General features: G+C 43.7%; 3 protein-coding genes across 3 annotated transcripts; all 3 read left to right on the forward strand.

Moving 5' to 3' along the window:
* Positions 1 to 2,437: 2,437 nt before the first annotated feature.
* On the forward strand, positions 2,438 to 4,502 carry tmsb2 (thymosin beta 2). The gene is made up of 3 exons (XM_030369142.1): positions 2,438 to 2,596; positions 3,986 to 4,090; positions 4,413 to 4,502. Exons 2-3 carry the CDS (start codon positions 3,991 to 3,993, stop codon positions 4,448 to 4,450), a joined length of 138 nt encoding a protein of 45 aa, XP_030225002.1. The 5' UTR covers positions 2,438 to 2,596; positions 3,986 to 3,990; the 3' UTR covers positions 4,451 to 4,502.
* A 1,604-nt stretch (positions 4,503 to 6,106) lies between these two features.
* LOC115552804 (protein Wnt-8a) lies at positions 6,107 to 9,530 on the forward strand. Its single transcript, XM_030369143.1, has 6 exons — positions 6,107 to 7,567; positions 7,674 to 7,707; positions 7,816 to 7,954; positions 8,131 to 8,256; positions 8,394 to 8,536; positions 8,657 to 9,530. The coding sequence occupies exons 1-6, from the start codon at positions 7,500 to 7,502 to the stop codon at positions 9,221 to 9,223; spliced, it is 1,077 nt and encodes a 358-aa protein (XP_030225003.1). The 5' UTR covers positions 6,107 to 7,499; the 3' UTR covers positions 9,224 to 9,530.
* Positions 9,531 to 9,603: 73 nt separating this feature from the next.
* LOC115552802 (protein Wnt-8a-like) lies at positions 9,604 to 11,815 on the forward strand. Its single transcript, XM_030369141.1, has 6 exons — positions 9,604 to 9,991; positions 10,093 to 10,126; positions 10,222 to 10,351; positions 10,549 to 10,674; positions 10,783 to 10,925; positions 11,053 to 11,815. The coding sequence occupies exons 1-6, from the start codon at positions 9,927 to 9,929 to the stop codon at positions 11,617 to 11,619; spliced, it is 1,065 nt and encodes a 354-aa protein (XP_030225001.1). The 5' UTR covers positions 9,604 to 9,926; the 3' UTR covers positions 11,620 to 11,815.
* Positions 11,816 to 14,570: the final 2,755 nt, after the last annotated feature.

A 14,570-nucleotide genomic window follows, 5' to 3' on the forward strand; every position in this document is an offset into this window, starting at 1 on the left:
CACTAATCTACGTTGTAGAAGTTACTAGTTCAGGTTTTAAGAAAATAGACACACGTATAGTATACAGAACCCTTTATTTAGCATGAAAGTAGATTTATCAGCTCTGAAAATATGCTTTCTCTACTCTCTGCTTGACACTTAAACAATGTATGAATAGTCTGTTGAAAATAAATAAATACACGCAAAGGGGTCCAGTCAATACTCGTGTTGTTGTGAACTGCCAACGGTTGGCAGACTGATCAATATGACCTTCTACACAAGCCTCATGCAGTGCCACTTCTGCATATTACAAGCAAAGGTTAATAGGAGGTGTTTGACACATCTCCAGAAGGTCAATGATCTGATTGTATTCAGAGGTTACAGATAATTCTCAGAAGGAACACTTCCTAAATAATTCATGGATTGACTGACCCCTTCTTGCTCTAAAATACGAACACATACACACACACACACACACACACACACACACACACACACACACACACACACACACACACACACACACACACACAAACACAATCACACACACACACACACACACACACACACACACACACACACACACACACACACACACACACTGACAGACACACACACACACACACACACACACACACACACACACACACACACACACACACACACACACACACACACACACACACACGCAAACACACACTCACACAAACACAAACACAGCCACATACACATCTAATAATGTTTTTATTGTATATCTTCTCCTAATCAAGTATCACACTAAGGCCTACAGAGCAGCCAAATTAAACAGCAAATGTCATTGTGTTTCAACGACAATATTTTACGAGACTACTTGGCGACCTCTAGTGGCAATCACCTCAATCACACAAACTGAAGAATGGAAAATTCCGCCCGCATTATTTACGAGGAGCTTTGAGAGTTCCAAATAATTGAATGCATATCGTAAAAAAAAAAGTAGTTAACCAATAAGAAAAATAAACTAAATTAAACATGACAAGGAAAAATATCGTTTTTTTATTTATTTATTTTTGCTTTCGAAACCACCCATTCAATTAATTAAAATATAATATAGCGTAAAAGTAAGAAATGTGTTTTCAAATGTGTTTGAATAACATTTTTGCGTGCCTCTAAACTGGCCGGCCTTCTGAGACCTACCCTACAAGAGCTACCCCTAATGAGAATGCATCATCCTTTGTTCCAAGATCAGCGAGAGCCCTTCCGGTGCTGATAGGGCTTCGCAGTGTGAGTCATGTCCATTTGTAAATTGGATTTAGGAGGTCCATAGGCCTTTGACCCAAAAGTTATTAGCGAAAATAATTATAGAGTTAACCAGGACACTGAATTAAAAGTGAGTAATTATAAATAATAATTTGACTTCCTTTTTCTTCTTATTTTTCCGGACAAATGACTATGACTCAACGGAAACAAATACTTTGCATTGCCACAGACTAACCAGTAGGTGGTACTGTAATGTCCCGCGAGAGCAGGGAATGCTTATTTTTGAAGAATGACCTCATCCTAACGTTACTGTATCTCTCCTTCCGTAATTTGATGTCAAGAATTGAACGACGAGCACTCAAAGGTCGGTCCACATGCTAAGCACCATATTAAGAGCCAGTGTCACCGTGAGTCACTATTACATTGCTTGGAATATAAACGGTCTATTTTTGAACCGGACGTGGCCTTCCCTGCACCAGCTTGTTTAATGATGTCAACAACTGACTATGCGTTCTACAAATGATGCCCTTAATATGATCAACCTCTATTGATTAAAATAAATTGATAACAACATGTGTGAAATTCATAATCACATTGCACTGTGATGAGATTAAATAGTAAGAAACATTGCAGAAATAAAGCAAATGTACTTTGTCACCATTAGGGGTCTGTTATAGCCTATTCAAAGTGAATGACTACGTTGCTTTTATTTGATCAAATTGAAATTATGTTTGCAATAATTCTTTATGGATCATCAATTAAAAAAAATATATATATATTATTATTACTCTTATAAAGTATCTAGGCCAACACAAGATACCAGATAATAGACAACAGCAGGTTGCTGTATCATGGTACATTGTGTCTGCTCTGCACACTTTATTGACCAAATACAGTAAAGCATGCTGAATCCTGGCCTAAGTAATGCAGGGCATAAATCATTTCATCCCCAGCCAACCAAGCAAGCAGCGCAGCTGTTGTCTGTTGGTCACGCTTTCCCCCAGGCCGTTAACCCTGCAGGGGCAGAAATAACGAGGAATATTGACAAGAGGAATGGAAGCAGCACTGACTAAGCTTTCTCTCTCTCTCTCTCTCTCTCTCTCTCTCTCTCTCTCTCTCTCTCTCTCTCTCTCTCTCTCTCTCTCTCTCTCTCTCTCTCTCTCTCTCTCTCTCTCTCTCTCTCTCTCTTCTGACACCCCCTCCTCCTCCTCCTCCTCTTAAGGCCACACCCTGGTGCAAAAAGCAGGCGTGCGCGCACACCACCAGTCTCTCTCTCTCTCCCTCTCTCCTCCATAACGCTGAGCCCTCCCTCCTCCTGCACACTCACCGCCTGGCTCGCTTCACGTGTGGACGCTCTCCCTCAGCTCTGTGGAAATCACCGGTAAGGCCTGATTTATCTGCCTTGTTTTCTACATTTCTCTCTCGCTCCTTCTCTCTCTGTCTCTGTCTCTCTCTCTCCCTGTGCAGATATATATATATACAATATATATATATGTATAGTATGCCTTTCTCTCAAGCTATCTGTTTGTCAGTCTGTCTACCTCTCCCTCCATTTCTGTGTGATTATCTTCCCCTCTGGTGCTCAGCAACAAAGGATGGGCTGGGTGTGGCTGGAGCAGCACGAGCAAATGACATGTACCGTTCATGATGGTGGTGGTGAAGAAGATGAGGATTATGGTCTAATATCGGGCGGTTTAATGAGTCAGTGTAATGAACCATGGGATGTATTTGAGACATCTTGGCGTGGCTCGTTGTCAGGCCAGCTCATTTCTATCTTGATAAATGTATCTTCGTGTGGCAGAATTCCTCTCCTTGGGGGGATGTTACTTGAATATATAATGAGCCATGAGCTCAGCATATTCATATATGCTTACATTATAACCGTTCACAAAGAAAGTGACTGCAGGCTGGAGTACATTTACAGCGAAAGATTTTCATTCATCCGCGTCAAGATGACAATTTGTCAATAACATACTGCATGGGGCTGCTCACAACAAAACAGTGGGTGGACAAAAGGCTGGGCTTGGGGCTTGGGGCTGGGGCTGGGGCTGGGGCTGGGGCTGGGGCTGGGGCTGGGGCTGGGCCTGGGCCTGGGCCTGGGGAATGGAGATGGTACCATCTGGGGAAAAAAAGGAAAAGGACTGCAGTGGCTCCAGATGGGGTAGCGGTGCTGTACGGGTCCAGGAGGCTGCAGGGCTGGATGCAGAAGGAGAGGCTGAGCTGAGCAGGAGAACAAAGCCTGAGCCAGACTCGCCTCAGGAGGGGGGGGGGGGGGGGGGGGGGGGGGGGGGGGGTTGGCAACAAAGGGGGGTGGCAGCATGGCAGCATGCACCCAGACATGTCTGGATGCATGGTATGTGCACACGTTAGGGAGATACATATAGGGATATATATATAAATGTATTTATATATATATATATATATATATATAAATATAAATATCCTCTAGCGGGGGGGATGGGAGCTACCCCATTCTGTCAGCCACTCCCTTAGTCAGTATGCAGGGATAAATGTGTCATCAAATACAACACATTCATGTATAATATGTATATGTAAATATATATATATGCAAAACATATGGTCACAATTGGCCAATCATGATTTCAGATCTTTTTTCATCGATTTTGTATTCTACATTTGTACAATAACCCTTCATCGAACAGGGGCGTAGGTGAGAGGAACGCTCCGGACATTTTGTATTTGCAGCATGTCTCTTGAGAGGCAAGCCCAGCCCAGTGATAAACGGTCCTTATGCTTCTCTTCCCTAAAGCCAAGATGTCCGATAAGCCCGATATGACTGAGATCTCCAGCTTTGACAAGACAAAGCTGAAGAAGACGGAGACAAAAGAGAAAAACCCTCTGCCCACCAAAGAGAGTGAGTTGCTATTATGTATGCAGGTGTGCGTTGGTGCGTGTGTTAGTGTGTATGTCACATCCACTGCCGTCGGCAGAGCACACTGCAATTCAGCAACGTCAAACCTAATGCACACAACTGCAGTGCGCGCCCCCCCGCAATACACCAGATCATCTAGGCATCCCTTACAGATCAGAAAGTAGTCTACCCCTGACAGCTGCACTGCACACACCAACAGAGCATGCACAAACTAATCGCTCTCCCTATTCCTCCTCCTCCCTTCCTCTCTCCCTCCCTCCCTCCCTCCCTCCCTCCCTCCCTCCCTCCCTCTCCTCTCCCCCAGCCATCGAGCAGGAGCGAAAAGGAGACGCAACACCCTGACCTGGAAGCACAAGTTCCGGCCTGAGGCAGAGATGACGAAGCAAAAAAAAAATGCACTTTCCTTTGATTATTTAGTATTACAAAAATAATTCCCTCATGTAATCTTCTGATAAGCGTGCTATGGGGAACCCCGAGGTGCTGTAGTGGTGCTCAGCATCTTCGGAGGGCCCCTATTTTCATCAGGGGGGGGGGGGGGGGGGGGGGGGAGGACCTAAGAGCCTGGGTGCCTGTCTTCCGTTCTGGGTTAGCCTTTTGCTAACATGTATCCTATATTGCCAAACCAGGAAGTGTTGCAGCCAAACCAGGAAGTAATGCAGCCAGACCAGGAAGTGATGTGGCCAAAGTAGGAAGTGAGGTGGCCAAAGTAGGAAGGGGTGTGGTGACGTAGTGTACAGAGCCAGGCAGGCATGCAGGATGGGGGCAGGGGTCGGGGGGGGGGAAACAATCTGATGCTAATCATGCGGGGTGTTTTCATAATCAACTTTTTACTTTGATTTATTTATGAAATAAATGTAAATGATTGGAATTACCAGTGACTGGCGTCCATATTGTGTGTAACAATGTCTACCATAAATCATTTAAATATCCTTTAATGTTTGATTATACAAGCTATAGCCTCCAATTAGAATGATCATAAATTATTTTTTGACTCAATGTCCAACCCTCCTTCACCTTATATAAAGCTATAACTTGCATTATAATAATAATCCATTTCATTTTCATGGCAATTTTTATTTACACAGCATAAATTTAGGAAAAAACAACAACCAAAATAATGTTGTTATCAGTCTTATTCTATTAGGCTGATTATAACATTTAAAAAAATGCCGATTTGGGCAGAAAGAGGGACAGAGAGGGGATGTTTAAAGCAGTTATAACATCTAACTCTCCTCAACTCTTTAGGCTTTTAGGGTAATCATTTAAACGGGCGCTGTGGTTTATAAATGATAGACGCAATTTACAGGTCTTGTTCCAAATCGTAATGGGATGGTTGCTTACATAGCCCTTAATATCATATCCTGGGCCCAGTCTACCAGAATAAAAACCCTACGCTTATACACGTAGAGCTAAACAAAGCACTGGCGTCGCCAATCCTGTCACCCGTCGGCAGACTGTGACTTTTTTCACCTTCTCTCCTTTTATTGCTTTATTTATCTCACCTCGAGAAGCCCTAAATCACCACTCCCCCCACCGTGCACGGCTTAATGTCTCCCAAATGCCTTGAACGCGCATTTTACTCCATGGTATTTTAAGTAGATAGGATGTTAGGTCTATGTGCGCGTTTGAAGTCGATTTTACGTCGACGGCTGCAGTTGAATACACATGTGTGGACCATAATAAACTGTCAGAATAAACGTACGGACCTGACTAAAGTAGCTGACGGAGTCCATGCGTTTCGCACTATATTGGATATTTCATATAAATCCAAAAAGTTCGTAAAGCCCTATAACATTGTTGGAAGAACCTATTGCTAAAAATTAGATATTTTCATGCAGACAATAGGCCTATATGTGTGTCCTCCGGTCGAATTGTGAAAGAATGATTTCCAAAACTCATTCATACGAGTAAGACCCAACTGAAATTATTAAAAGCCTGATTATTATTATTACTATTATTATTATTATAAATGATATTATTGGTTATGGGCTAGTCATGAGGACGAGCAGTAGGCTAGCCTATCGTTTATGTTTTTATGAATATAGGCCAATGCATTATGCACTTATGGTGAATGATTTGTTAATTTATCGATAATAATAGTGATATAGGCTTTAGCAATTAATTAGCTACTGCACGTGAATCATTTGGATCACAGCAGTTTCGATGTTTATGGGATCTCTAACAATCATGAGGAATCACGCCCAATCGGTAGATCATTGTTCACAGGTCGCTGGCCCCTAACTGTCCCCTAAAGAGTTAAGGTCCCCATTGAATAGTTCTTCCAGTTCTGTGGGATTAGGATTGCAATGTGATCACTCTTTATTATTTCCCAGGTAGATTTAGGCGTTGAGCCTATGGGTTTCAGGCAAATTGTCGAATGAATGGGATTAATTTATAAATCGGGATCATCCTCACATTAAGAGCTGTTGTGTTAAGGACATCGCTCAATGGCCTATACAGAATTGTTCAAATTGTCTATTAAGAGTTTTGAGTAGTTTATTTGGGATTTTAAATGTGCCGTTTAATTCAACATGATGTGCTGATTATGATGAATCATTTTAGCAATTTGACAGTGGTATCACAATGCTCAAATTAATATGTAAAGGCTACTTTAATATTAAATGAGTGAAAGGCGATCCCTTACCGTCACGTTGCCATTGCTGAGCGAGTAATCCCAAAGAAGAGCGCAATATAACGTTGAATATTTCCCACGTATCATATTGTATTGGTTTGTTTCACTGTCGTAAATTCCCGCAAGTTTCACACCTAGTTGTTTCCAGAGGAAACATCTATTATCCTCTATTGCCATGGCCATGTCAATGTCGCCGACGTGTGATACAGTATTTACATGACTATATATTGAGCTGCTGAAAGAGCCTGCTGGCTTTGTAGTCCCCGTGGGGCCCCGAGGGCCGCTTCCCATACCGCTGCTCATCTGAACGGAATATTAAAAATGGAATAGGCCTACATAGGCCTACATGAATGGTCATAAACGTTCAGAACAATGATCTGCTTGCAAACTTGATGAAAAGTGTTTAAAAACATTTGATTTGGTTCATTTACTGTATTGTCAGTTTTGGAATTCGTGGGAAAGTGAACGAAGGAGGGGGGGAAGCCTGGGAATGACAGGTGAACAAATGCAAGGCTGGTTGGCTGTCTGTGGCCACTCTTTGAAGTGCATTCATGCCTAGACGTCTCCTGTTTGTTAGCAAGACACGGCCATCACCCTGGGCCATTTTCACAAAGCAACGTGACCAGCAGGGGGAAAAAATCTGTCAATCGACGCGGCAGACGGTATAAATATCATCCTGCCCTAGTCTTCACCACAACAGTCGCCAACTCTGATCGCGTCGCGCCCACTTAGGATACTATACCAGGACATCTTGGAACGATGGGATCTTATCTGATAAAAACCTTCATTATATCCATGTGCTATCACGTTCTGCTTGCCTCCGCCTGGTATGTAGACTCCCCCCCCCCCAAAAAAAAAAAACAACTTTGAACGCATGCACTTTTTGGATGTGGAAATGTTTGACTTAACGTATTTTTTATGTTTATTATCCAGGTCAGCGAACAACTTCCTCATGACGGGACCAAAGGTGAATTATAGACATACAGCTACATCTACTGACCGTACAGATGGTCAACAAAACATTTGTATCCTTTGTTTGTTGGTCAACAACTAATATCATGCTTTGTTTGTTAAGGCTTTTCTGACGTATGCCAGCAGCGTGCAAATGGGTGCACAGAGTGGAATACAGGAGTGCAAACATCAGTTTGGATGGGACAGGTGGAATTGCCCAGAGAGCGCCTTGCAGTTGTCAACGCATACCGGCCTTCGCAGTGGTAAGATAATGCGCCCAATACAGTTTTTTTTAAACAAATATAACGACGAAACAGTGGATAGGATTGGGCTTGTGTTTTTACGCACAGGTTACGCACACGGAATGCGCATATTTTTGGTAGTCTTACAGAGTTGATCTAAGTGAAAATGACAAATGTATTTGGCTTCTTCAATATAGCAACGAGGGAGACGTCTTATGTCCACGCCATCAGCGCAGCAGGAGTCATGTACACATTGACGAAGAACTGCAGCATGGGGGACTTTGACAACTGTGGTTGTGACGATTCCAAAATAGGGCAAATGGGTAAGCCAGTGAAGATTGGACGAGACCGTTTATAAAACACAATTACTTATTATCTAATTATTACAAATGCCCAATTTTGACCCATGCAACGGCTCTGGAATAGCAGCTTTAACTTTATTTTTATTTTTTATTGCCAGGTGGGAGGGGATGGATTTGGGGAGGTTGCAGTGACAACGTTATGTTTGGAGAGAAGATTTCCAAACAGTTTGTTGACGCACTGGAAAATGGCCACGATTCACGAGCAGCTGTCAACCTGCATAACAACGAAGCTGGAAGATTGGTATGGTTATAAAGAATACATATCTATATTGTAAAAAATATATACATATTGATTATCCTGCATTGCATGACACTAAAAATAAGAGTATCGGAGATATTGACTTTTGTAATATTGTTGCAGGCCATCAAAGCCACCATGAGGAGAGCCTGTAAGTGCCATGGCGTGTCGGGGAGCTGCAGTATCCAGACCTGCTGGATGCAGCTGCCCGACTTCAGGAGCGTCGGCAGCTACCTGAAGGAGAAGCACGAGCAGGCCAAAAAACTACAGATGGACAAGAGGCGCATGAGAGCGGGTAACAGCGCGGACAACCGGGGCGCCCTCAACGACGCCTTCAGCGGCATCCGCCGCACAGAACTGATTTATCTGGAGGACTCTCCGAACTACTGCTCCAAGAACCTGAGCCTGGGCCTGCAGGGCACCGAGGGCCGCGAGTGCGTCAAGGGAGACAAGAACATGACGCGGTGGGAACGACGGAGCTGCCGCCGACTGTGCAACGAGTGCGGCCTGCGAGTGGTGGAGAAGCGCGTCGAGATGGTCAGCAGCTGCAACTGTAAATTCCACTGGTGCTGCACTGTAAAGTGTGAGAGATGCACACAGACTGTCACCAAATATTACTGCGCGCGTAGAGAAAGAGGACGCAAGCCCCACAATAAAACCAAACGGAGACACCACGGGCGCAGGCATTAGTGGCTATACCTGTATAAGTATAGTTCACTGCAGTTCATGAATCAAATGCAATTCGTTTATAATGAACACTGTGTTACCGTAACTACTTTATACATATCTGTAAATATTTCAATGCACTTATTCAGAATGGCGCAAAACCCATTTGAGCTCGTTTCCACTTGATCGAGGACCCAAACAGGTTATAGACTCAACTCTTACACTTGCAACATGAGTTCATGTTTTAGTTTGAGGTTTCTTCTATTGTTGACAATGACGTGTTAAAAAATCATCTATTTTTATTGTAAAACGCATAGTAGCCTATTCTGTATCCCAAAATAAATATTGTACTAATTTACTCGCCTGTGTTCGAGGCTACATGTTCGGCAGGGGAAGGACGGGGGCTTTGCATGTGTGACTCCGTTTGTATATTGTGAGCGGGTGTCATGGTTCTTAGCCTCTGCGGGACGTCGCGGGATTAAGTCATTAATCGTATGGCTAGTGTCACCCAGCCTCGGGGTCAAAAGTAAACTGTCGCGTAATGCCAGCCTTTGAAGATCGCAAAAGGCGTTTCCTGATCCCAGGGCCCAATCAGCCTCCTCGGAAGACGGAAACACAGAACAGAGTCTTCATTTATCCTCCCATTCAAAATAAAAGGAGAAGGCGTCCCAACGCAAGCGCAAGAAAGGCCACTCCTCGTTTTTGCGGCAAGCACTGAGGATACAAAATGGTTTATTCATTGCTTTGGCTACTGGTTATTATCCACTTCAAAAGTTTTGCAGCCAATGCATGGTAAGTTGAATACATCTTCACTATCATACATTTGGAAATTAATGTGGGTACATCTTTGTTTTATATTTTCTAACTGTTTTTCAACATCTTCCTCTCTTAAGGGTCGCAAATAGCTTACTCATGACAGGACCTAAGGTAAAAAATATATTTTATTTTTCCGGAAATCTCAAATTACCATTTTGGATGAAGCCGATTAAGGGACACACTTAACTGTGGCCTTTTTTATGTAGGCATTTCTGAACTATGCCACGAGCGTGCAGATGGGCACACGGGACGGAATTGAGGAGTGCAAACATCAGTTCGCCTGGGAACGATGGAACTGCCCTGACAGCGCCGTCCAGCTCAGGGGAATGCGAAGCGGTAAGCCTCTTAAACAGCTCCTCTAATGGGACACTTTAACCCAATTTATCTCAGTGTGCTGTAAATGAAGCCTTCAGAACAAAAAGTCATCCAAATGTGTTCAAATATAATCTCGTAGTCTATGCGATCAATTATTACATTATATTGCAAATTTGGACATTCCCAGTTCTGAAGGTCTTCTGGTTATTTTTTAACAGCGACGAGAGAGACATCTTTCGTCCATGCCATCAGTGCAGCAGGTGTCATGTACACACTAACGCGAAACTGCAGTCTGGGCGACCTCGGGAATTGTGGCTGCGATGTCTCCAAGAATGGAAAAATGGGTAAGAATCGGACACAGTATTTGATGTAGATATTAACCCTGGTGGCGTGACCACTTTGCGCATACATGTGACCTTACTAAACGCCCTTACTTCTTTCTGGTTTTGCAGGAGGTCGTGGCTGGCTGTGGGGTGGTTGTAGCGATAACGTGGACTTTGGTGAGAGGATTTCCAAACAGTATGTGGATACTCAAGAGACCGGACAAGACTCCAGGGCCGCCGTCAACCTCCACAACAACGAAGCCGGACGGAAGGTGAGACTTGGCTCCGCGCGTAATAAGGGCCTGCGCAATTGTTATTCTGACAACGTTGATTGACCAGTCGGGTTAAGCATTTGTATTCAATATTTCTTTGACCCACTGAATGCCTTCATCATAACAGGCAGTGAAGGCCACGATGAAGCGGATCTGCAGATGCCATGGCATGTCCGAGAGCTGCAGCGTCAAAACGTGCTGGACGCAGCTGTCCGACTTCAGGGACGTGGGCCTCTACCTCAAAGAGAAACACGACCGTGCTCAAAAACTAGAGATGGACAAAAGGCGCATGCGCGCGGCCAATAACGCGGACAACCGAGGCGCCATCGCGGACGCGTTCAAGGACATTGCCCAGACGGAGCTCATCTACCTGGAAGACTCACCAGACTACTGCATGAAGAACGTCACCCTGGGGCTCCACGGCACCGAGGGCCGCGAGTGTCTGCAGCACGGGAACGGCCTTACCCAGTGGGAGCGCAGAAGCTGCCGCAGACTGTGCCACGACTGCGGGCTGAGAGTGGAGGAGCGGCGCACGGAGGTCGCCAGCAGCTGTAACTGTAAATTCCAGTGGTGTTGTAAGGTGAACTGCGAGGACTGCTCTCAGGTCATCGTCAAACACGTGTGCGCCAAGAGAGAGGGCGCACCCGCGCAGGGCTTCAGGAAGAGACACCGCGCACCCAAGGAGAGACAATGAATAAAGGGTTTTCTGTTATGACCAGAGTAGGCCAAAAGATTGCATCTTCAATTATATTATACCGCACTTTCATTTCGTCTTCAATGTGTGTCTTTAATGCCATGCTATTTATGTATTGTGTCCCTCTTTATATAATAAATCGTACTTTATGCTATTATGTTTACACGTCTTTTAAGAGTATTCCTCACTTTAGGGGTTGAAAACTATTCCGCAAACAGGCTGGGGTCAGAACATTCCAGACGGTGCAACACCACCACATCCCAGGTGGTGCATTCCCCTTTGAATACACACAAGGGGATTAGGTAGGCAACGCGGTGAAGTTCACACCTAACTCAAGTGTTTATCCAGCCATGTTCCTGTTGCTAACACTTTGATAACCTGCGTCGATCCCATTCTAATAGCGTATATAGCCAACCTGTGAAGGACAAATTAGAGAAGCATAGCACTGCTTAATTACGCATTTAGTAATCCGCGATGATGCCGAGAGACTCCAAGCTCCATTTTCTTTGTAACACCGTATAGGACAAAGGACATAGGCCTACATAACAACAATGTCTTAAAGTAAAGGGGCGTACCTTTGACAGACCCTAACAGCTAACTAACCCCCGGTTATCGTTCGAGATAGCAGGGGATCGCATCCATCCGGAATATAAAAAGACTGGATAATGTACGAAAACGTCGAACAAAATGCTATGCATTTACCCTGACGGTAAATTACCTCCCAATTTAGGCGGGAAGACGGTAACGCAACTAGACACTTCTCTGGGGGATCATTTGTTTCCGACCACTTTTTCCCATTGCTTGCCCACGTCTAGAATCTCCCTCTCAGCTTGACAAGTCATAAATCTGCCAGGATTCCAACTAAATGAGTGATACCATGGGCTTCATCAGGGGGTCCATGCCTGCGGCGGACGGGGCGGAGATCTGACTCAAGTGGGGGCTGGTGGGTCGAACTTTTTGTATTGTTAACATTACGCAGACGCGTTTGTCTGAAGCGACTGGCAGAAAGTGCATTAAACAAAAGAGATATTCCTACATCGAAAAATGAAAGAATAAACAAGGGCACACTGATTCACTAAATAAGCAATGCAACTGCTGTCAGGTGCTGCGACATAGAAACTGCCCAAAAAAAGGCGAATTAAACTGTATTTAATCTTAAATTAAATGTCAAATCAAACGAGACAGCACGCAAAAAATACTTTTTAATTGTGATAATCTGTTCAAACAGCCAAAGAAAGAGCTCCATGTGATTTAAAGGGCAAGGTTCCATTACAACACACATTTACACCCACACACACACACACACACACACACGCGCGTAGACGCACACAAAGACCGAAGAGTGCGCGAGTGCGTGAAGTTAGCAGCGCATGTTTCCCATGCTTCCTGCTGTGCTCTAATTAAGGCCCAGAGATAGCAGAAAGCTGGTAACCTCTTTGCCTTGGTCTTTGACTAATGGTCACAAGCTACAGCACCATATCGGAGCCATATTGTTTCTTAATTGAACTCCACCAACATCTTTCCCACCAAAACACACACACCACACACGCACGCACACGCACGCACACGCACGCACACACACACACACACACACACACACACACACACACACACACACACACACACACACACACACACACACACACACATTACATCATATTTGATAAGTTGAAAACATTTTGTAAACGTTAGAAAAGTTTCATATCAGGTTTCTTGTATTGATGTTCAAATTTCTCGCAGAATAAGCTTTTCATTAAAATGTACAGTTTCAGTATTACCTAAGCGAACCTCCTGTGAAGTTATATTTCCATGACACCTTAAAACACCACCAGCACTTTTCATAGCTTTCTTTTTGTTGTTTTTCCCAGGAAAGAGGCATGCATGGGGGAGGACGACCTTCCACCAGGACCCCCCAAGAGGACCCCTGTATTCACGCAGACAGGCCTGGGGGTCTCAGTGGGAGATTGGGGTGATGGTCCTTCTTACCCTCCCACTGTCACTCGGGTGTGAGATACCAGAGTCCTCCTTGCACTGGGCTGGGAAGATGTTTATGTTATGTTTATGTCAGCCACACATGGGAAAGAAGCATAATAAATGATCAGACTCCAAACACACCTCCCATCCCTGTGATATTAGGCATCATGTAATATTTAGGAAAATATAAATATATGCCACTAATAGGCCCCAGAAATAGGGTAACTGCATTTTAAAGGGACTTATCGGGTTGAGAACAATCAAAGCATAAAGTCAAATTAGAGCAGCTAAGTGGTACAGCAACCATAGTATTAGGATGATCCTGATATACAAATTGATCACCGTCACAGTGGAAAGTCAAAAACAGCCCATGGAGGGAGCTCACTCACTGATTATAAACTATGCAGACACTCCGTCATGTGACACAATTTGCCTTTATGGATTACAAAAACATTAATTTTAATGTCATCAATGTCATCAACATGAAGTGCTATTCATCCTGGTCTGACTTTCTGTATGGAAATATTATAAATGTTATATTGCTATATAACTTGTCATATCATGTCAAAAACACAATATTTCATGTTGGTTTTGCAAGTCATAACTATTAACCCAACCAATGAACAGTTAGATTTAAAAAATCAGTTAAAATATAACTATAAAAAATATAAAACAACAGTGCATGTAGAAAACAATGCTCCTTGCACTTTCGGGCAAGTCCAGAAGAGGGCGGCCCCGTTTCTTACCATGAAGGGGAAAAGATTCAGAACTTAATCCATTCAACACCTGAACTATCAAGCCATTTATAAAGCAGATCACACGTGCATTTTCTAAATTGCCTACTAGTTCCTATATATGCTGTTATATTGAAATATGTAAACATTTATAGGGCCGTAACATTTTAAATGAATTTGCGCATAAAAGTGTGAGACTTTGTTTTTCTTTTGTTTTTACATGAGTGGAAGTTTTGTATTGTT

Source organism: Gadus morhua, chromosome 10, assembly GCF_902167405.1.
Source record: "Gadus morhua chromosome 10, gadMor3.0, whole genome shotgun sequence".
Lineage (NCBI taxonomy): Eukaryota > Metazoa > Chordata > Actinopteri > Gadiformes > Gadidae > Gadus > Gadus morhua.

Bases quoted from the DNA above. Each gene is read 5' to 3' on its own strand.
- tmsb2 (XM_030369142.1), top strand. From the start codon at position 3,991: ATGTCCGATAAGCCCGATATGACTGAGATCTCCAGCTTTGACAAGACA. The intron at 4,091-4,412 runs GTGAGTTGCTAT...CCTCTCCCCCAG, and splicing joins CCCTCTGCCCACCAAAGAGA to CCATCGAGCAGGAGCGAAAA.
- LOC115552804 (XM_030369143.1), top strand. From the start codon at position 7,500: ATGGGATCTTATCTGATAAAAACCTTCATTATATCCATGTGCTATCAC. The intron at 7,568-7,673 runs GTATGTAGACTC...TTTATTATCCAG, and splicing joins GTTCTGCTTGCCTCCGCCTG to GTCAGCGAACAACTTCCTCA. The intron at 8,537-8,656 runs GTATGGTTATAA...ATATTGTTGCAG, and splicing joins ACAACGAAGCTGGAAGATTG to GCCATCAAAGCCACCATGAG.
- LOC115552802 (XM_030369141.1), top strand. From the start codon at position 9,927: ATGGTTTATTCATTGCTTTGGCTACTGGTTATTATCCACTTCAAAAGT. The intron at 10,675-10,782 runs GTAAGAATCGGA...CTGGTTTTGCAG, and splicing joins CTCCAAGAATGGAAAAATGG to GAGGTCGTGGCTGGCTGTGG. The intron at 10,926-11,052 runs GTGAGACTTGGC...TCATCATAACAG, and splicing joins ACAACGAAGCCGGACGGAAG to GCAGTGAAGGCCACGATGAA.